The sequence below is a fragment of the Eupeodes corollae genome, chromosome 2 (assembly GCF_945859685.1).
Source record: "Eupeodes corollae chromosome 2, idEupCoro1.1, whole genome shotgun sequence".
Taxonomy (NCBI): Eukaryota; Metazoa; Arthropoda; class Insecta; order Diptera; family Syrphidae; genus Eupeodes; species Eupeodes corollae.
This window is the reverse complement of record NC_079148.1, coordinates 151,124,912-151,152,911: the sequence shown is the minus strand read 5'-3', so window position 1 is coordinate 151,152,911 and position 28,000 is coordinate 151,124,912. Positions and strand designations below refer to the sequence as shown.

The 28,000-nt window shown below is 27.8% G+C and overlaps 1 protein-coding gene across 19 annotated transcripts in view; it reads left to right on the top strand.

Annotated features, from left to right (window-relative positions):
• The window catches only part of LOC129946217 (RNA binding protein fox-1 homolog 2-like), a 453,881-nt gene that overhangs the window by 410,718 nt on the left and 15,163 nt on the right, over window positions 1–28,000 (top strand). For 11 of the 19 annotated variants that reach the window (XM_056056318.1, XM_056056321.1, XM_056056331.1 and 8 more), the window contains 4 exons: window positions 2,194–2,248; window positions 7,220–7,288; window positions 11,197–11,217; window positions 19,206–19,395. In XM_056056318.1, coding sequence (XP_055912293.1) covers window positions 2,194–2,248; window positions 7,220–7,288; window positions 11,197–11,217; window positions 19,206–19,395 — 335 coding nt within the window. Of the gene's footprint in view, window positions 1–2,193; window positions 2,249–7,219; window positions 7,289–11,196; window positions 11,218–14,412; window positions 14,558–19,205; window positions 19,396–28,000 lie in introns of all 19 variants that reach the window. The other 8 variants (XM_056056327.1, XM_056056332.1, XM_056056320.1 and 5 more) reach the window with 5 other exon arrangements.

The window sequence follows — 28,000 nt, the reverse complement described above, 5'->3', positions numbered from 1 at the left end:
CATGCAACAAAAAAAAAAAGGAAAATAATAGACGAATATAATGAAGTTTAGATTTTATAATTTTTAAATTGAATAATGACATTCTTATTTAGAAGTACCTAAACATAAAATACCAAACGACTTTATTTGAGTGTGAAACTTAAAACTGAAATATGGGATTTATAGAAAATTGAAATGGTGTACCACAGGATTCGGTTATAGGGCCTATATTGTTTCTGTTGTATATATGATAGTCGATGTTTGCACTTTATTAAAGCATTTTAAAGGAAGCTCTAATGTTAATCTGTAACTAAAATATTGGTTATTATTGATCATTAAAACTGATGTGCCACAAGATTTTGTCATAGAGCCTATCCTGTTTCTATTTTACATGATAAACGATTTTTGAAATTTATAAAAACATCACAAAAGCAGCTCTAGTATCAAACTGATAAAAAATTGAAGCTTGATGCGGTTATAAGATTTAAATTGTTTCTGTTGAACATTTATGTACTTTAAAAAAACGTGGTCAAGCTGCTTGAATAAGTAACTTAAATATTGGGTTTTATATACAAAAAATGAACTAAACTATTAAGGACAGGTTAGATGTGAAACTGAAACACATTTCGTTTTAAAAACAAAATTAAAGCTGGTGCACCACAGGATTCTGTTGCTATTATGATAGTCGATGTTTGTACTTTATTAAAGTATTTTAAAGGCAGCTCTAGTGTTAAGCTGAAGCTAGAATATTGGGTTTTATAGATCATTGAAACTGATATACCACAAGATTCGGTTTAAAGGCCTATCTTGTTTCTTTTGAACATAATAAACGCTTTTTTTACTTTATAAAAACGTTAATAGCATTAAAGGCAGTTCAAGTAAAAATGTTAAACTACAAAAATGGGTCTAATAGAAAAATTATGTACTAGTGCCTTCATTGTTTCTGATGTATATGGTAATCGATTTTTGTAGTTCATAAAAGCGTTGAAAAGGCCGGTTGAATTTACAACTACATTTGTTTTTTTTTATAAACGAAATTTTAGCTGGTGTACCACAGGAATCTGTTCTGGGGTCTATCTTATTTCTGTTGCATATATGATCATATGTCAAAATTAAAGCTAGTGCACCACAGGATTCTGTTGCTTTTATGATAGTCAATGTTTGTACTTTATTAAGGTTTTAAGGCCTATCTTGTTTTTTTTTGAACATAATACACGCTTTTTGTACTTTATAACAACGTTATGAACGATAAAGGCAGCTCAAGTGTCAATGTTAAACTACAAAAAAAATTGGCTAATAGAAAAAATAATTACAGAATACCACAGGATTCTGTACTAGAGCCTTCATTGTTTTTGGGTGTATATAATAATCGATTTTCGTACTACATGAAAGCGTTGAAAAGGCCGGTTGAATTTGAAACTACATTTTTTCCTTTTAATAAACTAAGTTTTAGCTGGTGTACCACAAGATTCTGTTCTAGGGCCTATCTTGTTTTTTGTTGTATCCTTGGGTTTTTGAACTCAAAAACTTTAGAAATCCATATTTTCCACAGTAAAACTAGAGTACTGTGGATTGGGAGAGTAGTGTTTTTTAAAGCTACTAAATATTCAAAACAAGCACAACCTTTCACCAACAAACTTCATGAAAAAGAGGCTTGGATGTAATACACTTCTATAATTTCCAACTGATGCCCTTTTAAATAATTATTTTTGCATAGAGGCCATATTTTGTATATTTCAAAGTTGATAATTATAGGCATTTACTTCTCATAAACACATGAATTCACTGAAATACAAATTTTATTAAAAAGGAATAGATACAATTAAAATTTTGGACTGTTACAAGTGTTAAGATTCACAACAAATGAAAATATTTTTGAAACTTCTTATAACTTAAAATATTCTTTAAAATGTCATGAAGTTTCTGCAGATTCTCCAACCCAAAACTATTTAAAAATATATGTGTATACTTTTTTATCCGATCTGTCCGTCCGGTTAATTTTAACTTAATTTTGTTTAAATTTCTTTAGTTTTGTCTTTTTATATTTATTATATTCAAAATAAAATAAATTTTATTATAAATTTTACTAATCTATTACATTTCTTTTTTCTTTAAAATAAAAAAACACACAAAATAACATAATCAAATTAAATCCAACAACAAAACAACCTTCGTCAAAATATAAAACAAACAAAAATACAAAAACGAAAATAGGTGAACAATGCAACAGCTCGTGTACAAACCAAAAAAGTGCCAACAGTTCCAAATGGTAAGTTTATTAAAAAAATATATATAAAAATATATTATTTTAATTTTTCTTAACATTTTATTTGTAATATGTTTTTTTTTTGTCTTTTTAATTTACTTTGTCAATATTGCTTATCGGCTTAGTTTATTAAATATATTAATAATATTAAAAATAAAGAATACCTAATTTTTTGCATTTTTTATATCATTTAAAAAAATATACTTTTTTTAAAATTAAGTTTGCTTTTAGTGCTTGAATTTGTCTTTTTATTCCCATAATAATAAATAAATATTTTAATATTACTTCTATTTTTTCAATGTCCTGAAAAGTTCGACGTTAGTTGAAGTAATTTTCAAGAATATGGACAATAGCTTAAATTATTTTGTGTGGTACTGAGACAAAATACAGACAATTTTTGATATTTATAATTATATTAAAAAGTATTTAAAAATAAAATGTTTACAAATTTTATCAATGAAAGGTACTTAAATTTGAAAAATTCGATTTTGACTCATGACCGCATTTCTTATCGTACAAATACAAAATCTTTTATTTTAATAAAAAAAAATTATTTTTCTAATATTCGTATTTACATATTTAATATTTTGTTTCTTTTTGTATGGATTTTTCTAATATAAAACATATATACAAAAATATTGCATTAATTAGTTTCTAAGTTTTTATTAAAATGTCTTCATTAACTTGCTGCACTTTTAAAGAGCTTTCAATTTTAATTCTTTTTGTGTATTTTTTATTTAATTATTTATTAATGTAACAAAATTATTTAAACAAATTTTAAAAAAGTCAAAGTAAATATTTTTCGCTAAAAAAGAATCACATAAAAAAGACTGATTGACATATCTTGGCCTCATCACCACCAAGCACATCTTTTATTATGCGGTTTTGAAAGGACGTTCCTTATGTGTCAGGAGTCTAGAACGTGTTTAATTCCGCTTCTTTGATTCCGAAGAGTACGAAAATTGCCAAAAGTGCAAATTGTACTTTTAAAGCTTTTCCTTTTATATAAAAAACAAGTGTCTTTTGCCTCAAAAACAGCGGATTTAAGGTTAAATACCTTTGACTTGATTGAAAGAAATCAAAACATGTATTGTTTTAATTGGCCATCTAAGAACACACGCCTTTGACTCATTAACACTTAATCAATTTTCAATCACGATTAAGAACTTAACTAAAACAAATTACCAAGAGAACAGAGAACTCCAATACATAAGAATAATGAATCAATCAATTCAATCAATTTCCCGAAGACTTAATTAAGTCGTCTGATCACGAAATTGCTGTTTATCTCACATAATCAATCGAATCAATACTTGTTAATAAGTTCTTGTTTTCTGTTTTGTTTGTTGTTATTCTTTCCAACAAAGTGTTAAGAGTAATTATACTATTTAAAACAATAATTATAGACATCAATTAAAAATACCATTTAACTTTAGGACCTTTTTTAAAACTTTATGTTTTTAATTTCTTGATAGAATACGTAATTTCATTTAAATTTAATCGAAACAAATTCCCAAAGCTACTTTTAATAAAATGTGTGTCCAAATTGCCGCACATTTTTGGAATTACGACAAGAAATTAAATGATTTTATATATTTTGTTCTCATATCTCCTCAAAAACAGCGAGTATTTAAAAATATCTACATAAATGAGAATTAATTTCTAACAAGCTCTAAAATTGAGGGTTTTACGATGAGCGCCCAACGAAAGGGACCGATGGACGTTACCCTTTTAAAAGCAGCTTAGGTACCTATCCTCCATTCAAAAACAAACCACATATATATAAAATTAAATTAAGCTCTTTTATAATGTGCTTTGTGTCCTTTCACAAAAATTACCATACATATACACAAAAAACAATTGGTGTCCCTGTTTTTCATAAATTCCATCCTAATATTACTTAATTTTGAATACCACAGCCTAGAAATAGAAACAAGACTTCAATAAACAAAAATACAAAAAAATATTCGAATTATAATCACTGCAATTCCGGTTCGGTAAATTGTTTTTCTTTTCCAGACTCCTCACTTCGAATACCTATATCTAAAGCGTTGTCCTTGTTTTTGTGGATGTTTTGGGATCTTAATTATACTACAAAATTTTCCCATAACGACATTCAATTAATTTTTCTCCCCAACAATCAAACGTTACACACTCATCTCAACTAAAATTGTTATGAACTCTTGCTTAACTGGAAAAAACCCCAAGGACCTCCTCTCTTCGAAGTTTCGAAGCTGAATGTTGGAACACAAAATAATAGCCAATTTCCCTTCGACAGTGGCCAAATGGCCAAGAAGGCGAGGTTCTATGTCCTGTCAAATATAAATGGCAGAAAAACAAAAAACAAATGACACCCCCATAAGATCTGAAATAAGCCACGTTTAACTATGACATCCCGCAATGAGACCTCCTCAAAAGTCAACTTAAAAGGATTCATGCATCAATGCGCTCATTAACAGTTTTGTCTATATTTTATGGATGTCCCTAGAACCGAGAACGGCAATACTTAAATCGAAGGCAAAAGCAATTTACATGAAACCTTGTCGTCCTCCATCGTCGTCAATTTTCGTTGTTCTAGTCGAATCGAAAAAGGACCTAACACAGCCCCTTCGGGCTTCTCTAAACTAAATAAGGAGAAAGGACATCATCCAAACAAGTCGTTTCGTATTCGTTTTTTTTTTTTGTTTGTGTCTGCCATCTGCGTTCGCCTGTAAAAAGGATACGTTTTTGCTAAAAAGGAAATGAAATCATTTCCATTTCGCATTTCTCATCTGACAGGATGGGGAAGACGATTTCAAATCAGCCATTTTTGTTTTTGCCTTTTTTCGTTCACTTCCTCTGATGATTAAATTATTTTATTTTTACTGAGCAGAGCACAAAATTTTATAATTTGAATTTTAAACACCATCGTTTTTGTTTAAATAATTTTATATGTTTTGTTTTGTATATTTTTGGCACGCGTGGAGTAGAATTCCGCTGAAGCCATGCGGAGTTTTTGAGTGAAATTAATTTATTTATGTGGAGTGTGTGAGGGGCCTAATTAAAAGTTTTGCTGGTGGTCCTTTGTCACGTCATTGATTTCGTCGCGTTGTCGTCGTTATCATTCGTATAATTAGAGTTATGTTATCAAATTATAATGAATTTAATAATTTTTTGTTAAAAAATATTTACATAATTTCAAGCTTTTTTATTTTTTAAATAATTTATTGTTTTCTTTTACATTGAACAGTGGAGAGCATGTGGTTGTAAATTTTTAATGACAACTTTAATGGATTTTCAGGGGTTTTTGTAATGATTTTTTTTTTAATTTGTTTGTGTTTTTGAGTGTGCAGCAAGTTAATAGAATCGATAGCTTAATTCTTGTTTATGATGGTTATTTATTAGCTTTATATAAAATATAATAAAAAACGTACATAGATCGTTGTTATAAGCTTATAAATACTTTTATATGATTTTTTTGTTTCGGTTGAGTTGATGGTTTTCTAAAAAAAAGGACAATACAGTGGTTTTCGCTAGATTTTAATTAGATTTATTATATGAATAGGATTGTATTTTGAAACAATGGCAATATTTAGATTTTGTCATAAAATTTGATACGAATTAATTATCAGACGGGCTTATAGAACGGTTCAAGGGTGTTAAGTATCATTAGAGGTTTAGTTTAAATAAATTTTTAATATCTTTTTTTACTTCCAATGATTTTTTTTTAATATTTGACGCACATGTTTAAATTTAAAACACAGTCATGTGTTAAAAAAAAACAACAGAAAAAGATTTCAAAGTGAGAGTAAACAGTAAAAAAGAATAAGGAATTCTATATTCTTGATTTGCGACTTTAGAAAGAATCTTCATACTTGACAATAGGTCTCAGCTGTTTTGTTAGCTGCATGTTTCGATGGCTGTTGTCTATGATTTGACAGTTGAAAAGGTCAAATTGTAACAATTCCGTCACAGTAAGTGAATAGTTTAACGCCAGAACAACGCTTCCAAATTTAAAAAATCTATTCACAAAGTTGAAAGCCAAATTCGTACATTAAACGGTGTTAAGTGGTGAAGCTCATATAGACTTCGTAAATAAGAAATTGTTTCGTACATGGAGAATCACCATTGCATTTATTACATTTGCTTCCAACACGACGTATTGTCATTTTACATTTTCTTTTCCATTGTCATTATCATTATCATTGTCATTGTCAAATGGTTCGAAGTAACTACTAAAATAAAATAAATAAACTTCTGAATATCAAAGGAAAAACTAGATTTGTCTAAAACATTCCACATTCTTGATGTGCGGCTGAAAACAAATCTCTCAAGAGTAGTTTTTTGTTTGATTCATTTTGAACTTTTCCTTGTACTTCAATACTTTCAGGTTTTCGTTTTCAAAATGTTATTAAATAGTTAAGAAATAAGAATTTTAAGAGTTAAACAAATTTGTTGTTTACGTGTAAACTGAAAAATCGAAAAACCACTGTTTGACTTTATAGAAACCACATCAATCATTAGTTAGATTTGTTACCCTTATTATTATTTGCTTAGAAGGATCAAAAAATATTACTTTAATGATTAATTAAAATAATCAAAGCTTTGAATACAAAAATCTTCTTTTTCCGCGGTTATTTTTTAAAACATACATGAGATTGAAGTTGTTTCGGTAGAACTTTTAAAGAAGCGACAAAACAACAAATTAACAAAGTTACATTTTTGTACTCAAAGCTTCAATTACTAAAATTCTTAACTTATAAGGAAAGCCTAACAATCGACAAATAGTTAACGTATTATTTGCTTGTTTTGAAACCTGCGCTAATAATAAAACTCCCAACGTTCATTTTTTAATTTATTTTAAATTTTAATTTTAAAAAATTCAAAACCAAAAAAAAATTACTCATCAACAAAATTTTAATTTTATTTGTGTAATGTTTTTTTTTTCTTCTTAATTTTTTTCCATTTTTATCTTCGTTGATCACCTTACATCAGTTTGTCTAACAAAAGAAGGTGCCGTTGCGGCTCCAGCTCTAGGTGAGCAAAACAAACAACAATATTACTGTAATTCAAATTTTGTTATTCTTAGAATGAAATCAGAAATTTAAAAACTACTAAAAAATGCTAATGAATTAATTTACTAAAAAAAAAAACAAAAAGTTACTAACACAAAAATAAAATGTATGAAATAACGTAGCTTAAATAAGTTGAAAATAGTAATCTACTTTTTTGTTCTATTGTAAGTTCAAAGTGAATGATTAAAATTCATATATTTAAAGAAAGTCTTAGGCATGTGCATCCTCAAATATTTTCAAAGCACGTATATATTTTTGTTGGAAATGGTATACTCTTAGCATGATTAAGGATCGTTCTTAAAAATAATTTTAAAAACAAAAAACACTAAAAAAAAACAGAATTCTAAAATGGTGAAGGTTAACAAAATTATGTAGAAGGCTAAAAAGAAATTAAAAGAAAAATCGCTCATGTAGGAACTCAACTTATGCTTAAGTTAACTCTCGCTAAAATTATAAATGTTTATTCATATTCTTAGAAATTTCTTGTGCCGTAAAGAAAAAAGTGACTTATAAAACAATTTTGCTCCCCCTAAAAATAAAAAGATTTAATGTTTTAGAATTTCAATTTCTAGCTTACAAATGCTCATATCTTGTTTTCTAGAACTTATTTTATACGTCACAAAAAGAAAACTGTGATGCTGATGCACGTGATGTGGATTCGGTGGTCTTATATTTTTCAAGGAGATTAAGTCTTTTCATACGAAATGACATTATGAATTCCTTCTCAAAAGCTCCATATCATGATGCTTCGAAATTGTCCTCAGAAATAACCTACCTAGAGAAAAGAAAAAAAGAAATATAAAGTAACATCAGTTTCTATTTAATCCCATCATATGTTACTTTTCTATGGACTTCTACTGCTGCTGCTGCTGCTTTTTCTCATATCCTTGTGTAATATTCATAATTTTAACTTGAGTTGCCTCCTCTTCCAGGTAGGTAGGTAAGGTACTCACACGAAAATCAGTCTTAATCCACGTGTGCAATCTATGCCACTATAACCAAACCTTGAATTTTATTTAACATACTCGTAGTGTGCAGAGCAGATGTACAGTGCACTTATAAGTGTAGCAGTAGTTTGTTGATTCCAAGTGAAAGGTGCTCCCTAAAAACTTCACACCCTCCGTCATAACTATCATCCTCGTCGTCGTCGTCCTTTCTCGTTGTTCGTGCTCAAAAAAAGATAACTAGTTGAGAAGATTTTACCCTACGAAAGCAACAGAGCATCAACACCAGGAGCAGTAGAAGCTGCAGAATTAGTCGTATAGTCGTAGCAAGTCGTAGCAACGAACGGGTTTAGGGCAGAGAAGTTTATGACGTTAGCAAAATCCACGGAAATTGTCCTTTTGGGCTAATGCGATTTCCATATAATCCTTTTAGATCATATTTTAACTTTCCTTCAGGGTAGGATATGTATGTTGTATCGCATGCCCAGCTTAAGCTATAGCAAAGTGAAGAGAAATGAAGTTGATTCAGGAAGCCATGGTTAAGTTGTGACGTCGGTAGTCTTCGTTGAATACATTTTCTTTTTTCAAGTTTCCTTTTTTACGAGGAGAGATTAATTTTTTTGTTGGATCATTTGCTCCTTATAAGACATTAACACTAAATAGATATATTTTTAAAAATTAATCGAGGTTTTATCGAATAGAAAAGAAACTGCTCAAAATTGATTTTAAATAATACTGTTCGACACTTTCGATAAATTTGCATTTTTGCGATGGGTTTTGATCGACTTAATTTAAATCCGACTTCCAAATCACTTTTTCTCGCACTTTTATAAAAAATGCGATCTTTCCCTTAAAGATTCTGAATTAAAATTATTTAATCTCCAATAATTTGACCTTAAAAAGAATGGACTTGTTTATTCTTCGATCATTTGAATGCAATCAATTGATTGCAATCATTTGAAATGTTATGATGCATTCATTGCATTCATTTAAAGCCTTTGCATGAAAATAATAATTGCAGTCTTTTTTAGGTCAAATTGGTGACAGCAAATTTTGAAGTCCCAATTTTTAGTTAAATTTAATGAAAGCAATCTTTAAGTTAAATTCAATAAATGATTTATAATGAATACATTCCCGAAAGATTGCATTCGTCACAAGCCTGTTTTTACGTCAAGTTTTTGAGATGTAACTTTTTAAAATTCATATACAGATAAGTTTTTTCAAAACTATCTGAATTCATGAAATAGTTTTCATTTTAATAAAATTCATGGTGGTTTTCTAAGTCTTTAATATCCATCTTCAATATTCTGTGTTTTAGTTGAAATATATGGTTTTCAAGAAGAATCAAACACCTGTATTTTTCATTGTTAAGTCCAAGAATTCAGTTTTTTTTAAATAAGAGTTTTCCATTATGTATTCAAAATATTTTTGGCCAAGTGACCGCCGCTTTTGGCGGTACGTGTATTCGCTTTCAAGGCATCAATTTCCTCGATCTTATCTGCATTGACAACCGCCTTAACATAACCCCAGAAAATAGTCGAGCGTTATTAAACGCAATCTTAAAATCCACGCCCGTCACAAGCCCTCGACTCGAGATAAACCGCGATGCGTCGCTCGAACCAAAAAAATATTTTGATTTGCAATTGTTGTTAAGGAGAAATGGATATTCGTTATAAAATGTTACTGAAAATAAAGAACTTGACAGCTGTCAAAATGGCCTCCAGTTAGAATATAACTTAAAGGTCAACATAACTAAAAAAACATCAATTGTAAACGTTTTTGAAGCTTTCTAAATTCATGAAGCAGTTTCTTTACAATATTCAATTAAAATATTTATAGTATTTTATAAAATTTTCGAAAATCTTCATAAGTTCTTAGCTTTTACTTCCCTTTTATAAATCTTAAATAAACCTTGAACCAATTATGCTACAACGTTTTTCGGCACGTAAAAGGTAAAACTATTTGAAAGCAATCTTTTTTTTTGTTGTAACATCGTCCTCTAAAAAAGACTATCACATCAAATTTTTGAATTATATTAAAAAAAAAAAAAGTGTTAAAAATGGTAATATTTAAAATGTGAGCACTTTAGCTGATAAAATCAGCATTCAAAATGTAAAAATTAACTTCAAAACGTATTTTTTTAAAGCATTTTATGAAAGCATTAAACCTGGGATTTCTCAAAAATTCATAGAGAGCCATGTTAACTATTGAGAATTTTGAAAAACTTAACAATATACTTATACAATCTAAACTGTTTTGTACTTTGCAAAATCAACACACAATTTATTGTTGAGATCTATATTGTCGTTCTTTTTTACCATAGCTTCAAAAACACCGTTTTTGAATATTTTAAGAAGCATGTTTTAAAAACTTGAATTACTAGAAAAATTTAAGGTCGAGATACGAATTCAGCGCAAATAAATCCTTAAAAAGAAACACGGTTTTATTCATAGGGGACAGACATACAATTTTAGGAATTACACAAAACTTATTTTCGAAAATTTACCCCCAACACAGTTTTAAAGGAATATTTAATAAAAGGACAAGATGTTGATTTTTATTCTCAAATTGCTGCAGTGTGTTATGCTTTTATTAATATTTCAATAATTTTAGAAGTGGAATTTACGGTATTAAAAATTAAATATTAAAAATACTATTTTTATTGGTTACGTTTTTAATTTAAAAAAAAAAATAGTAGTATATTAATTTTTAGTAGATTTATGAAGAATAAGTTATTTAAATAAATAATGTCTATATGTTTAACATTAGATAATTGTAATTAATTGCAAGTGAACGATCCGATTTAAAAATTAACAATTTGATATGCATTTTGAATGTTTATTAAAAATATATTTAAAAAAAAAACATAATATTTTACCAATTTAAAACTAATTTCCAAACATACATTTTCTCTCTCTTTTTTTTCTATAATGTTTTGTTTCACCGATGACAGTTTGCGTTCAATGGCCAGAAGGTAAGTCAAAATATGATCTATTTTTAAAAAACAATTTTACAATTTTGTATTTATTATAAGTTTGTTTTTAATTATTTTAAATATATACAGAAGGGTTTCTTGGTATATTTTTATTCAAGAATTTTGAAAATAAAAATTGAATTAAAAAAACAGGGCAATGCTAACACTTTTCAGACTTTATCCTTAGGCTTCAAGAAAAACACTCAAAATTATATATATTTTAAAAATGTAGATATTTTATTTGGATTATGAGTTTTGGAAAAAAAAAAAACAAATCTTAATGTTTTATTTGAACTTTTTTTGCACCGTGACAGAAGCCAATATGAAAGTTGTGTTTTTTTATTGAAAGAGTTTTATCGTTTTCGTTTTTCTTTTCTTACTTTTTCTAATTTTAAATCATATAAAATTTTGTTTTAAGAAAAACAGCATAATTTTCTTTATAAAAACAAATTTAAAAAAAAAACTTAAATATATTAAAAGCATCGATTTGTTAAGCAGCATATAGTATCTATATATATAATAATTATTAATGTTTATATAAATTTTAATTTATTTTTTTAAATAATTTATTTATTTGATTTTTCTTGGATAACACAAAGAAAAAGTTCTTTCTTGTTTTTTTTGTTGTGTTTTCGAGAGAGTTTTTTTATGACTTAATATTATAATACAATTTAAATATCGATGAAACAATTATTTATATAAATAATTAAAAAAGTGCTTTTAATATTAATTACATACATACATATATATTAATTGTTATACGAGTTGTAAAGTTCCTTTGTAGGTCGCATTAAAAATTATTAAATTTGAAAAAAAAATAATTAATAAAGAAACAAAGAAAATTAATTAATCGTATGTTCTTGATATTTTAATTTTAATAATATAATTATTTTATATTTGTTTACCTAAAATTTTAAAACGAGTTACGTTTCTCTTTTGCATTTTTTATGTTTTGTCTCTATTTTTGTTTTATTTTGTTTAAATGAAACTTTTTGGGAGGAAATGTATTTTGTGTTTTTTTATTGTTTTTTGTTGTGATGTATAATTATTTATGGAGTTGTTTTTATGTTTGTGTTTATTTATTTATTAGCGAAAAAATAATAATAAAAATAATAGACAGTTATTAAGTTTTATCGGATTTATTCAAAATGTATTTTTCCTAAAACAAGAAAATCAAAACTGGTGATTTCCTTAAATATTCTTCAATTTTTCTAAGATTCAAATTCAGTTTGAAAAATATTAATAAATTATTTCTTTTGAATTTTAATGTGCTCAGCCAACCAATTCCTTAAAATATTTGTATTTAACTTCTTTTTCATACCAAATTTGATTGAGACAAATTTACAGTGACGAGCAAGAGTGATCAAATATTTTCAATTATTTGAAAAAATTACTAAAATTAAGTGTTTGAATTAAAATTAGATTTTTTTATTTTTATTATTTAGATCATTAATCTTACGTTTATCTTTTTAATATTTTTTGCAAAGAAATACATATTATACAAAACAAAAATTATTTCATTTATTTTTCGACGACTTGTCCAATTATACACGTTAAAAAAAATGTAATTTTTAGTACTTAGTCTACAATCCCCTATTTTTGAATTACTTTTGAGCAACGCTTAGGCATACCTTACACCAAATTTTGAAGAAAATCTTCTGAAAACTCCATTCGTCACCAAGACTAAATATTCAATGGGTGGTTTCTGTATTGCCCCAACCGTGCGTCGTCGATTCACAATTGATCATGAACATTCAATTGGATTGAAGTCAGAGCTTTGTGCTGGCCATGTCATCGTCATAAACTGTTGATTTCTCAACCTTTCTGTGATAATTTTCTCCGTCCTGCTGAAAAATTATTTTCCTTGTTCATGATGCCTATGATTTTCACTAAAGTTCCGATAGAGTTCCACGAGAAACAACCTTAAGCTATCACCATGTTTCATCATCCATGGTTCATGGTCTTCTAAACTTAATGTTGCTGAAGCCCTTCTAAAGGACGTGACAAATAAAAAGCTCTACCATCCTATTCTATTGACCTTCGGCTCGTCGTCGGACCAAATGACTTTTTTCTATTGGTCTATTGTCTATGCTTTTTTAGCAAACGCTTACCTAACCTTAATATTTTTCGCTGAAAGCAGAGGCTTCTTTGGATTCTCTTAAGCGGCTTATCTAATTCTTTTAAGTATGTTTTTGGCTACCTACTTAGGTGTTTTGGATCCCCAACTTCTTAACTCTTACCATTCTCCTTGAATCCAAGTCAGTAAGTAGTCATTTCCGGTGTCCTTTTTTCATTGATAGGACTTCGATGTTAATGCTTTTTTTAATGTTAAGCAAAGAAGTTTTCAAAATTTTTAAAAGTTTTACTACTTCGCCCGATGATTTACTAAAAATTATAATAATCTTTGCTTCTTTTACTTGTGGAATAGCAGTAAAATACACAAAGCACAATAGAGGCTCAATTAATCTCTTAAAACTTAAACGTGTAATTGGACACATCGCAAAATTGTTATTATTATTAATTTTTTTTTGTAAAATATATTCTTTTTTATATCTTTTTTTACGTAATAATTGCTAGTTCAATGAACAAAATAAGAAAAGTATACAAAATATTAAAACTCTAAGTTTTGACAATTTTTTTAAAATAGCCGAGTACATTTGAACACTTTTGTTCGTCACTGTACATTGTTCCTATTGATTTCTTAATTTATTTGATTTAAAAAATTAACAAATCATCGTTTCTTAAATCAACAGAATGTTTGTAATGACTATTCAAATATTTTTGTTTAAGAAGCAATCTTTTAATTACATTTTTTGGGCACATTTCAATTTTTTAAAAATATTGAAATTTTTGCAATGCACATGAAAAGTCAAGTTTTTTTTCATCTCTAATTTACATCTCAAAAAAGTCCCTAAGTAAGGACTAAAGGTGACTCAATTATAAGTCTCAACACCGCTTATGAGTTTTTGATTTAAAAAAGGACCCAAATCCGATAAAAGTTAAACAATCGAAGCAAAGATATCTAATTTATTAGTTTGGGCGTACACGGCGTATGTGAACTATTTTTTTGTTGTATGAAGGAAAATATTATATTCGTTTTTTTCTTTTTAATCAATTTGTTTGTGTTTGTTTTGAAGGAAAGAAAATAGAATAAAAAACAAAAAATATGTTATGTATATTATTTGCACAAAAAAGGTTACCGACTTCCGATGACTTGGCCATTCTTAGGCGCTACTGTCGGTGCTTCACCAATGAATCCAACAGCTGCTCCAGCTGCAGCTCCTTTAGCTCCAACAACACCACTAGTATTAGCACCACGTGCCGCCACACAAAGACGGAGGTATACTTAAAAAAAATGCACCAAAACGCGCTAAATCGCAAAAAAAATGAAAGGAAACAAAAGCAAAATTCAATATTCAATATTTTTTTTAAAAAGAGAGGAAATGAAAATATTAAGAACAAAAATAATTTGTTTCGATTTTTGTTTTGTTTTTCATTTTAATTTCATTTGTGAGATCTTGTTTTTTTTGTTTAAAATTTTATTTTTGATTTAATTTTTAATTTTTGGCATAAAACTAAATTAAAAAATAAAAGAGTTGTTATGATTGCATTTCTAACCCCCTGTCGTATGTTGAATGAAAAAGTTTTAATATTTTATTTTGTATTGTTATCATCGACGTGAATATGAAGCTTTATATTGTAATGAAATGAAAATCTACTATATTCAAGAATTTTAAATATAAAGAAATGTGTGGTCTACAAATTATATATATATATTTTTGATATCCATATATAATTTATTTTTGTCTGTAAACAATAAAGGAACAATGTTATAGCCCATTTTGCACGCTCTCCATTTTTAAAAAATAAATATATTTTTTACAAGTAGAGACCATATCGTCAGCAAGATAAATTATTATCCATATCCATATCCATTTATATATATATTCAAAAAAATAAAAATAGTGTTCTGTGTGATTTCCCAATTTAAAATGATGGATTTTTTTTGAAAAGAAAAACATACATATACATAAATTAAAAAATGCACGAAATGCATGGTAATTGAATACAATATTCATATAGACATAAATATTGTTCGTTCGATATACTTGCATACATACTCGTAAATATATAGTATTTATATAATATAATAAAAATTTTGGATTGAAGCATTGTCTTTTATAGAATGTAAATGCAATTTTAATATTTTTTTACACAGAAATACCTTTGAAAGCATTTAATTCAACATTTCAACAAAAATATAGTGACTTATGTTTTATTTCTTTTTTATTTTTGAAAACAGAAACATAAAAATTGAGATTGATGATGATCGGCTATAGGATGTGGTTTATTTTCAATTCTGGAGAGGAATTTCACATTAACATAAAAAATATAAATATATTTTTTTTCAATCCTTTTATTTTTAATTTTTTGGGGGCTGTGGTGTAAGGTTTTATTTTTATTGGATTATAGGAGGAGAGATTTTTTTGCAGTTGTTTTTGTTTTTATAAGGAAGATTTAATCCAACAAATTAATTTTACTGTGATTATTGTTATTGCCTACTTCATTAAATCGTAATTATTGAGTAATCTGCTTATATAAATAATATTTATAATAATTAAAAAGTGAGATGCATAAAATAGCGTTTAAGTAGTTTTGTATATCTGTACGTTAATATGTAAATGCATTGATTGATTCTGACCATCATCGTACTTGAGTATTATACCAATCGACACTTAAACCACATTGTTGTCTTATAAAATGGGCATCAATTCTTTAAATAAAAGAAGTTAAAATTGAGATAATATTTGCAAGTGAAACGCAAATTGATGATTGATGTCTGAAATATTGGGATACAAAATGGCTTTATTTTCGGTTTTTAAAAGAGAAATTCTTTAAATTCGGGAAAAAGCTACAGTTAAAAATATAAATATATTTTAAAAAAATATAGGTTTTCAGGCAATTTTATATTTAAGGCCCAAGTTTTTAATCTCTATTTAAATTAACATTAGGATAAAATAAAAAACAAATGACTTACATTTTTACTCATAAAATACTTGTTCATTTTTAATTCAAGTTTATCTAAAATTAATTTCTAATAAGAAATACAAATTTTCAACAGCTTCATTTTATATGTAGTTTGGTTATCTCGACTTTTTTCTGGCATTCGAGCTCGTTTTATACTCTATTTTGGTAAGGTTTTGAAATTTAAGTGCTGATTAAAAATATTTTGAAATTATGTGCGTTTATTTGTGTGTTCATTTTGAATTCCATTGGAAATTGATTGATTTTTTAAATTAAATGATTTGACATTTCTCGACGTCGCTGGAATCTAACCCCCAGAATAATTGTACAAAACGAAGAATAATATTTTGGAGATCTGGGGCCTATTTTAATAAACACTTTTGAATTTGCATTTTTGAAAAAAAATTACTATCCTTCAAAGTAAAATTACAAAGTGGTTCACAAAATTTACGAAGTGAAAAGTAAAAGTTTTTAACCAATATACTGCTTTTCAATTTATTGATTTTTTGAAAAGTTGCCTTAAATTGTGTTTATTAAGATTAAATATGCATTGGAAAAAAAGAAGAATTAACATCTGTCATGGTACTGTCAACACATCCAAGTACATAAGGAAATGCTCCTTGAGACAAAAACTCTCCGAATATGTCTGAACAATTTTAGGCCCTGTAAATGGTGTTAAAGAATAATTCATCAATTTAAATATTCGACACTCGATGAAATACTTTTTAGACGGTTGCTTTTCTTATTGGTGCATAGATGCAATACCGTGATATTGGGCTCCATTTCCAGCCCAATGTAGTGTACGCAAAAGTTCTTGCCATTCACTTGAACTCATATTCCTTAAGCTATTGAATTGTAGTTTATTTCCAATTCTGGACAACACGAATTTGATGTTATTTTTCGCTACTCAAAAACTCTCTTTTGCCTAAAAAATTATTTCCGATATCGAAGTTTATTCTTAGTTTCACTCCTCTTTCGTCACTATTATTTACTTCTTTGTTTTCAAAAGGGTTTTTAAAAGAAACCTTTTTTTGCTATAAACTGTCAAATTCCATTGAGGGATGGCTACGATATCGATGGTCATAAAAACCTTTACAAAAGTAGACATTTTTAAAATTGAGATTAACAACTCGCTAACCCTAGAATTCAAAATTCATGTTTTTTATAATTTCGTCAAAAGAAAAACCTACGTCCATAGTTTACTTTGATTCACTTCTTCATTTTCAAAAAGGTTAATATATTGTATTATTAGTTTTCGACAACTTTTCAATACAAATTCTCATTTTTGCAAAAAGACAAAAGCTTTTCGATTCAATTGATTTTCTTATTAAAAATGTGCGTTTGATGAAACGTAATTTGCAAGGCAAAAGTGCAAAGTTGCAAAATGAAAAGAAAAAAGAGTTTGTAAAAATAGGGCCCTGGAGTAAGTTTTAGAAAAATCGAACTCATGAATTTTTTACAAACTATAAAAATTTAAAAAATCTACCACTGAAAATTAGTTGTTGGTTCGAATAGGTTTGAAAAAATTAGGGAGTTGACTTGAAACTCATTTTGTCTTATAAAAAATATTGTAATGGCATTTTTAGAAAAATATATGTAATTGACAGTTTTTTTACAAAAAAACTTAACTACTTTTTTATTATTAAATCCTATAACGTTTACTTTTTTGTTGAGGTACAGAACTTTGAGTTAGTTGCACTTTTTTATCTACTACTACTATCTACTTGTAAAGACTGATGCCTGAGCAATGCTTCCAAATCAAAATATTTTTGTTTTTAAAAACATGGTACTGTTCTAAATGCGTATACCACACTAAGTCCAATTTGCGGGCAAAGCTGTCATGTTTGGAACAATGATGATTTACAAGTACTGGTTCAGATACTGTTACATCAACAAAAACTGAATATTTGGTGTGCTTTTGGGGTGATAATTGATAATTGACCCTTATTTCTTGGAAAACGTTCTGCCCAGAACGTAACTGTCAATGGTAACCTCTTTGAAAACATGGTTACTGACTTTTCCTCTTTCAATTCAATAACCATGATATGCAGAAGCTGTGTTTTTAACAAGACTGCAAAAGCGCAATAGCCACTTGTTAATCGTGGCCAATTCAAGTTATGGACCCGTGAATTGCCCTCCAATATTTCGCTATCTAACATTTGACAGTTTTTTTCTTTACAAAGTCATCTTGAACTTCAATTACTGTTCTAATTTGACTTGTTTCCGTGTATTTGAGAATATCGAATTTTGAAAAATAAAGACATGCATGCAAATACTTGGCCTTAGTGGTTGAAACTTTACAATACTGGTATTTTTGAAAGCGTTTGAAGCTATACAATGGAATTCGTAGAAAAAGTGGAGAAAGAATAGTTTTCCTACTACAATTTATAAACAATTGATTTTTCTCAAAATATAAGTGTAAAACTTAATTCATTATTTGAATTTCTTTCTTAGCCATTATTTATATCAAACAATTAAAATTCGATGTTTATAACTTAACAACACTCCAAAATTCCATAGGAATATAATTTTTACTACTTTTAAATGCATTTTTTATAAACACAACCTTTTCTTTGAAAAGGTAAATAGGATATACTAAACATGAAAGAAACAACCATTTTATGAAATACTTACATCTTTTACTCAGACTCCGCTTAGCATTGCCATTTGTTTAAAAAAAAAAACTCTTACCAGAAGATATCTTATAAAATATTAAATTGTTTTGTAATTTTTAAACAATTTATCAACAAAAAGAAAAAAAACATATAACCTTTGATTGCATGTTATATAACACTAATATTGGTTTCAATCTATATTAATATATTTCTTCTTTATTTATTTATTTCTTTTATGTTTTGCCATGCCTCCCCTCATATTTAACACCTGCACGATTGTTAATCAATAAAAAAAAACGATAAAAATTCGAAAACATTCTCGAACGCACGAATTACAAAACTAATTAGCTGCTGCAATGCGTGGAGTTCCAATTCAAAGACCTGGAGGTTCAAGAGCACTATTTCCAACGCCGCAAAATGCTTCTTCAGCTGCTAATGCAGCTGCCGCAGCATTTGCTGCTGCTACCGGAAGATTACAAACGCCAATGAATGCTGCGGCAGCTCAAGCAGCAGCTAATGCTTTGCATGGATTTACCCCGTAAGTAGATTTTGTAGATATTCTTTTTAGATAATTGTTACTTATTTATGTGTGTAAATATTTCATCTTCACACGTTTTTGATATCGAATTCATTATAATAAATTTATGACCTATGACCTGTTTATGTACATAATTTTGTATTGTGTGTATGAAAAGTTTTATTAATATTTGAGTCATGTTGACGAACGAAGAATTTAACTTTATGTGAAAAGTTTATTAATATCCTGAAAAGTTTTGTGATTTGAAACTGTAGAAAGCACGAATTTAATAAATTTAAAACAAAACACAAGCAATTATAAAACATAGATAATATGCTTGTGCATGTTTTTTTGTTTTTATTTTGTTTAATGAAGGTTTATTGTTTTTGTTTTTCATTTTTAATTAATTTATGTTTATGTAAGTTTTTAATGTTATGCGTAGTAATGTAATTTTTACTGAACATTTGCATAACACAATATTATTATATTATCAATATTTTGATTTTTACATAAAAAAAGAAGATTTTATTAATATTTTTTTTAAATATCAGGTAAACCACACAAAATTACACGGGCCTTACACTCATAATAATTATTAGCAAACATGCATTTTAATTAACAAAAGAATAACAACCTTTTAATGACATAAATATATGTCCAATATGTCATAGTAAATGTCATTTATTTACATCAAATCTGTTTTTTTTTTGTCAATGGAAGTCCAAACCCCTTAATTTTAAAAAGTTAATGGAAAATTTATTATTAATAATTATACATTTATGTACATATGTAAATAAGTGCACCTAGAATATGAACTGAAACAAAGAGTTGTCAAAATTCTTACACGTCAATTTTAAAATGAAAATGCAGAATAATTAACGTTAAAATATTAAAAAAAAAAATGTGAACATTTTGCTCTTCCGATTGCATAAATATGCAATTAACTAAGTTTTTGAGGTAACATTTATATTTGCAACAATATTAGGTTCGTTTAACAATCGGTTTTGACATTTGAATAAGTTCAGCTGCCACAAAAGATTAGATTGTTTTTTTTTTAACGAGTTCAATTACGTTTTAAAGAAAAGGTCAGGCATATACTTCGTCAACTTTAGCCAAAACGTCACAAGTTTTCATTCGACGATTCTTAGGAAGGTTTTTGTTATTATGGCTTTTTGGCGAAACATCTCAAGTTAAAATTCAACCATTTTTAGAAGGAAGGGTTCTTAGAAGCATTCAAAATTCCTTCTTAAAAAGAACAAAGTGTTTGGTGTTAACGTCAGATTAATAAAAAGCAAGGTATTTAAAAGACCATTTATGTCGTGAATTGTTTAAAAAAAACTTAGATATACAGCTAGGTTTTGCATTTCACTTTCACTCAAAATTATATCGAAATTGAAAAATAATGAACAAATTTTACTCTTACCGACTGAATTTTCTTTTGTAAGGCTAATGAAAGCTCCTATTGTTTTAATGATTTCGGCAAGTTTTTTTTTTCAAAACTTTGAAACCATAGTGTCAGAAGCAGAAATTTTAAAAAGCTTCTCATAAAGAACGTTTATTTTTGTTAAGAACCCATTTTTAAAAATTAAAAAATTGTCAAACTGACAAAAAACACTTTCCTGGATCCTTCTTTGTTTTTAGCAAAATATCTTCTTTCCAGAAAAGCAAAACTGTATCCATTTGATTCCAATGTCCTGAGAAGAGTTTAAAAAAAAATCGTAGTCTAAATTTTTTACTAGTCCAAGTTGTTAGAAAATTTGCAGGCTTGCTTTTTTAAATCAGTAACTGTTCATAAGCCTCAGTCACCGCAGACAAAGAACAAAATTGAAAGAGAAGAATGGATCAACTTTTGTTGGTTTTTTTCAAGACCGCCTTCCATAGAAATTTAGTTTTTCTCAGAATTGAATACATTTTTAATCAACATTCTCCTCTAAATTATCGCAGTAGCTTCTTATTGCCTTAAAAAATGACAATTTTCAAAATAAAAACTCAAAACCTCTGGTGTCAAAATAAAATGGCTATACAATCTGCCAGACACTTCTTCAACGTTAGTCCGATCATTAATCTGTCTTTTAAAACACGACTTGGGTACCAATTATTGCTATCAATGGTTTCCATCCATTCATTGAACATTTTCTTTAAAAGTTTTTAATTTTACAATTATTCGGAACACCATTTTCCCGTTGCTTGATTTTAATCAGAAACATTTTTTTTTCAATGATGGAGATTTTCAATGATTGCCTTAGACGAGTTTTCAAAAAAATCTAATTATTGGTTTTAAGATGAAAATAATTCTTGTTTAATACTGCTAGCCCCTTACGCATAACTAAGTTAGTCTGATATCTCTTATTATGAATGCTTCCAGCATACGTTAGATTTAATAAGTTTTACATCAGGTTGTTTCTTTAGGTTGATAAAAACGCTTATTACAAAATGATGCATTGGAACAACTGACTGTATGCAACCAAGCTTAGTCAATAGTCCAAACCTCATTGAGGGTAGAAAATCTTTCGTTAATTGTTCTTTTACAATTTTTACCCAGTAAATATTTTGGCAGTTTAGTCAGTTCTCAAGAAATTAGTTTATCCAGCCAAATCATCATTTTTTAGGATTTCAGAATTTGGATGAAGGACTTACATTATAAAAGCTTTTTGCTTTGCCCAATATTTCCGAAAAGAGAACCAAATGGTAAGGACACTCATTTTAATCTCGTTGAAAAGCTTCCCAATCTTTAAAAAAAAAACTGTTTTTTGTTTAATTATCACTAGCGACTAGCGAGGTATCGGTTGGAAGTTTATGTTGGATTCGAGATATGCAAATACCCATACGAATTAGCAAATCCGCGAAGAATTCGAACTTGCATTTCATTGCAATTCTCTGGATTGCGTTAAGAAATATCAGAGACAAATTCCGAACAGCTGATTAGAAGAATTCTTCCAAGCAAAAATCCTCCGAATAGTTTAAAAACGCAAAAACTGCCTTAATTTAGTTGAAAATCCACAGAAATATTCGTTATTGTGTAAAGTTAGATTATTTTTTTAACATTTACTAGGTTTTGATTGAAATACTGTTTGTCAAAATTCTGTATATCAAATACATATGTAATTGGTCAGAATTCTGTGTTTGAAAATGCTGAACATGAAAATAGTTTCATAATGTAAAAATGTACTCACTTTTAGTATAAAGAATTTTGCATGACCAAAGAGCACCATATTGAATTTTCATCACAGAATATTTCTACCCTTTAGAACCTTCATCATAAAATACTTCGACCCTCTGTCCAATTCTTTCTTCTTGGATAACTAACAATATGAAATCCTTAAAGAAAAATAATTTCCGTCCGATATTTGAAAATGTGTTTCACGTGCTTTTCAAATTTGATGTCGGCTCCTCTAAACCCATACGTAATATTGTAATTTTATGATAGGCTATCAGTTGCTTGGTCAGAAATTGAACAATATCCTCAACTGCCTATCAAATTTTAATCCAATTCTATTGGCAAGGATTTATATTTTTCATTGGAACGTTAAATTATCCAACCCAAATATCATAACTATAAACTTATACATATATACGTTTTGTATCTCTATGTAACATCTTAATAATATTGTATGTATGTATATAGTAAAACAAAAACAACAACAACAAAAAAACTATATCCAACTTCAATTTTAAATTGAATGTTCGCATAATAGTATCTATCTTATACATAGTTGAACTTTCTCCTTAGAATAATATTGTTAGCATTATCTTTCCTTTTTCTAGTGAAAAATGTAGTAATAGTTGATTCATCCTCTTACAATTCCTATGGCAATAAAGATATAGACCCTTTTCTTTTTGTTGCCTTAAGAGCATAATAAATTGAGAGACATTTACTTACGTTATCGATTTATCTTTGAGTATTTTGAGTCCTTTTTTCTTTAACTTATTCTGATGCCCAAGGCTGCTAAATTTTCCATAGAGAAATATGATGGTTTGGGATATATAGAGATATATATATTTTTTAGTGTTCTGTTTGTTTTTTTTAATAGAAAAACGGTTCAAGAAGGGAAAAGGTTCTTTTTTTGTTAAAGATAAGTTCAAACAGTTTGCAATTCGAAGTAGATGGATTTATTCTTTTATTTCTTTGAAATATATAATTATGTAACAGGTATTAAAAATTATATAACAAAGCACACATTCAACGTAATAATAGCGAATTTTTTAGATTCTCTTTCTTGTTCAAAATGCATAAATAATGAATAGAACAAAATTTACATTTATTTTTGAAACGGATTAAAGTTAGAAAAACTCAATAAACAATCAAATCAATGTTATTATTTTTGTTTAATATTTTACTACAAAAAAGTCTTATTTACATTAAGAAAATTTCAAGAAGATGCAATACTAGTTTTTTAGCCTTCAAACTGAGTGAATCGATTGAATCGATTCAAAAGAAAAATTCAATAGCTCTCACAACTTGCTTTCAATCATAAAAGTCGCATTGTTACGATGTTTAGACTATTCCCAGATTGTCAGTGCCATTTATCAATTATTGATAGCTGTTAAATATTGAAAGAGTGTGTTTTTTTATAATATTGTTTAAGAAATAAAGCAATTTATTAATTGATAAAAATACATTTTACTTTTTATTCACAACAATGTGGAGCAAAATTTTGATCTTTATTATTTATTAACTATCAATTGATAGTAATTTGTTTAAAAAGAAGAGTAAAAAAGCCTTACTTCAGGAATGATCCACCGAAGCTTCGAGCAGGCACAAAAATATGATTGAATGATGGATGTTTTATAATAATTTTTGTGAACTCTACTCTTGGAAATGATAATACATCAAATCTTTATTCTATCAATTGATAGTTTCCAGGCGTAATAAGGGTTTTATATGTTTAAATATCTTCAATAATACCTAAAAAAACTAACTTAAAAATAGAAAACTATTTTTTTAAAAAAGAAATATTTTTGTAACTGTAACTGACAATTTCTTCTACACTTACTTTACCTCTTGACTTGGAGGGGTCCTCCAATAAGGGTTTCCTTTTTTTATAATCCACTTTTAAGAAACCTGTCTATTTTGACAGTTGACAAGTTGACTAAGCCACTTGAAATAGGACCGGTTTATCAACAATACCTTGAAATTATTATGATCTTTTACAAAATCGTTGAAAATTAGGCAGGCACAATTTTCCAGACAAAAGTGTCCTGAACGTGATTACAATTAGCCACAGAAATCTTGTGATTTTATACCTTCAAACTTTTTTCCAATGCTTCACAATCGATTCAATATTTATAAGATGGAATTCATGAAGTTTTTAAGGACTTATAGCCAAAAATGTGCGAATTGGCTACTTAGCCATCATTTGGCTGATATCACGTTCCATTGTAGCTTCTTTTTAAACATACTCGTTTTTTTGTTTAATATCAAAATGAAACCAATTATTGTCAAACCATAATTTAATAGTCTTAGTTTTTCTCCAAAATTTACGAAATTTAATGTCAATAATAAGTTATTTTTTAACTTGAGTACACAAATAAGAAAAGATTGTTGTTACTTTATAAAACTTTATGTTGAAATCTCAGTTTGTAATCACTTTTAATTAGCATCCCAAAGTTGTGTCCACTATAATTTCTGAAAGTTCTGAAGTGAAATAAATGTTTAAAAGTACATTTCTCTTTATTTTCTTTAGATACAAACAAATAATTCAAATATTCATTAATATGTACAAAAATGTAAATGTTCTTCAATTTGAAAAGATTACTTTTAAACATTAAATCCTCATAACTGATTCAAGCCCTTGAAAATAAATACCATAAAAATATCAAGGGTTGTATTTTTAATTTCAATTACACATTATTTTTCTCTTGTTTAAAGAAAAAGAGGGCCAACAAAGAGAAAAAAACCACCCACTTGTCATTGAACAAAGAAATTTCGATTTCAATTGTGAATATTGAAAACGAAAAAGTGTTTTTTGATATTTATGGAAAAGGGTATTTGAAATTAAAAATAAAACACATTCCAATCGAATCAAACAAACAAAATAATAGAGAATAAATTAAAAAAGAACAATCAATGTGTTAACTCAAAGAATACATCAAATGTACATCAATTTAGAATTTGATAAGAACAAAAAACAAAGAATAAAAATAATAAAATAAAAATATTAAAATGGAAATATTTCATTGCTGTCAGTAGCATCACTTCCATCTATTAACTATCAATTTGTTCTATCTTCACGCCTTAATGGATTTTGAAGCAATATGATTTTTAAAAAGGGTTTTTGATGCGCTAGTATTTTCCCATCGTTTATTCGTTGTTGGTTGGATGGCCAACAAAATGATAGATGTGTTTTTTATTGAATATATTTATTTATTCGAATCTAATATACAAAATATTGAACGTTTTAAAAGAGTGTTAATCACTTTCCATAACCTTGATGGGTGTGCTCACATTAATGTTCTCTGATTTTTAAATGACATTGAACGATATCATAAATTTGTGGTCAAAAAGCAAAAAGTCTTAAGCCTATCCAAATCTTTTCCTCTTGTCCCTCGTTGATAATTCTTTCAAAAAATTAAGAAAGTTATACAACTAAACGAAACTCAAATAAGGACTCATATTATATTTAAGTTTCGTTTCAGTAAATGGCTCTAGGTTCTTCATTCCACTTTTACTCGAAGTGAAATTGAGATCTATGCGAAATAAAAATTATATGTTCTGAAATGTAACTTTTATCGATTTACTTTATTTTGAAATTGAAATGAAATCAAATTTCAAATTTCCTATAACATTTCGAATAAGGCAATGTTCTTGTAAAAGACAATTTTCAACTGTGCTTGGGTCCATAGAAATATCTGAGTCTTTTTCAACTGATCTTTAAAAACTGCCTTCTGCAAAATATCAATCAATGAATACCATCCGAAAAGTACTAATATTTTATATTTATTTGTTTGAAAATGTATGAAAACCAACACATTAGTTTACTGATTGATGTTTTTTTTCAGCTGCTTTTATTCACTTAAAGTGATTTTGAAAAGAACTCAAATTTCTATCGAAAAATCACAATTAAGATCTCGATTTAGTTTTTTAATCATTTGTAAATATTTTTGTTGAAGGCCCGATTAAGAGGTCCAGAGGCCTCGGGGCAATAAAGGAGCGAAGGCCCCCTCGCCCAAATTTATTTTCAAAATAAAGTAAACCATTTTTTTTAACTCGAGTTTTTCAATGATCAATGATAACAAACAAATATAAATATAAACGGAAAAAAGAATTAACTGAAATTCAATTTTAGTGTTAACGAACTGAACCTTTCGAAATTTTTTCGCCGATAAATCGATGATGATTTCGTTGCAATCCAGTTCTAGAAGTAAATCGCCTTCAATGCTCATGAGAGAAAGCTTCGAAAAGCGGTTTTGTCCCATCGTGGTTCGAAGCCTATTTTTTTATAATTCTCATTTTTGAAAATGAGCGCTCTTCAGTGCAATTTTGTACCATCAAAACCAAATACATTCTCAATGCAATTTCGAGATTTTTGTAGCTCTGAAATTTGGATTTTCGAGAATTTGGTAGTAAAAAAGTTCCGGCGATTGATCTGTTCCATAGTCCCTTTCCTTTTTGTATGAGTCAATCAAAGAAGTTATGGATAATAGACAATCATGAGTATTTTTTCAACACCTTCAATGTTAAAATTTTTAAAACCGATAGCTCAAAGATTTTTCCCCGTCATAATATTTTGCAAACATTTTTGAGAACTTAGTTAACATTTTAAATTAAAAAATCTAATTTTTGACGTTCTAAAGATGACCTAATCCCTTAAAAGTTACTATAAAAATTGACTCTTATGTTTTTCACCTTTTTGAAACATCAATGAAAAGTAAACTTTCTCTAAATAAAAAGTTTATGAATGTGTTACAAAATTAATTTCACTAAACATGAGAATTGTCTTCGATAAATTGCCACTTTTGAAGAACTTTGAAAAATCTTATACTTTTATAACTCCAGTTTGGCTTATTGCAGTGTAATAAAAGTTTTCTAGAACATGTCTTTAAGGCTGTTTCAAACGTTTTTCTTTTTTGTATCTGAACATATCCTGAGTTCAAATTACGTTTTCTGAGTGTTCGGAATGAAATCAATAGCCTTGGAAAGAGACACCAAGCGTTATTGATACAAATTTAAAACATCTTAAAACAATTAAAGTGGTGGAAGGAGCAGTTGATAGATTAATACAGCTCAATATTTTACTTATTAACAAACAAATCACAAATGCTAATTCATTCCTTAAATGTTCAAATTCATTTCGAAACTGAGATCCGAGTGTTTAGAAAAATGTGTTGAGTTCAATCCAATGGAAAAACAGCCAAATTTTTGCGGATATAAATACACGTATATACATATCTTAATCTTACGTATCCAATGTTTAAGAATCGAAAAAATTTCCAGAGAAAATGTTATTCGTCATAACTCCCAATAGATAGTGTATTGGAATTGTGGTTTTGAAAATCCCACTTTTCATAAACCTCAACAAATATGTTTTAAGATGCCCTCTATTAAATCACTGTTTTTTTAATCCCCCCCCCCCCCCTTCTCCAAAAACTCGATCTTTATAATCCTGTTTTTTAAAATCCCGATTTC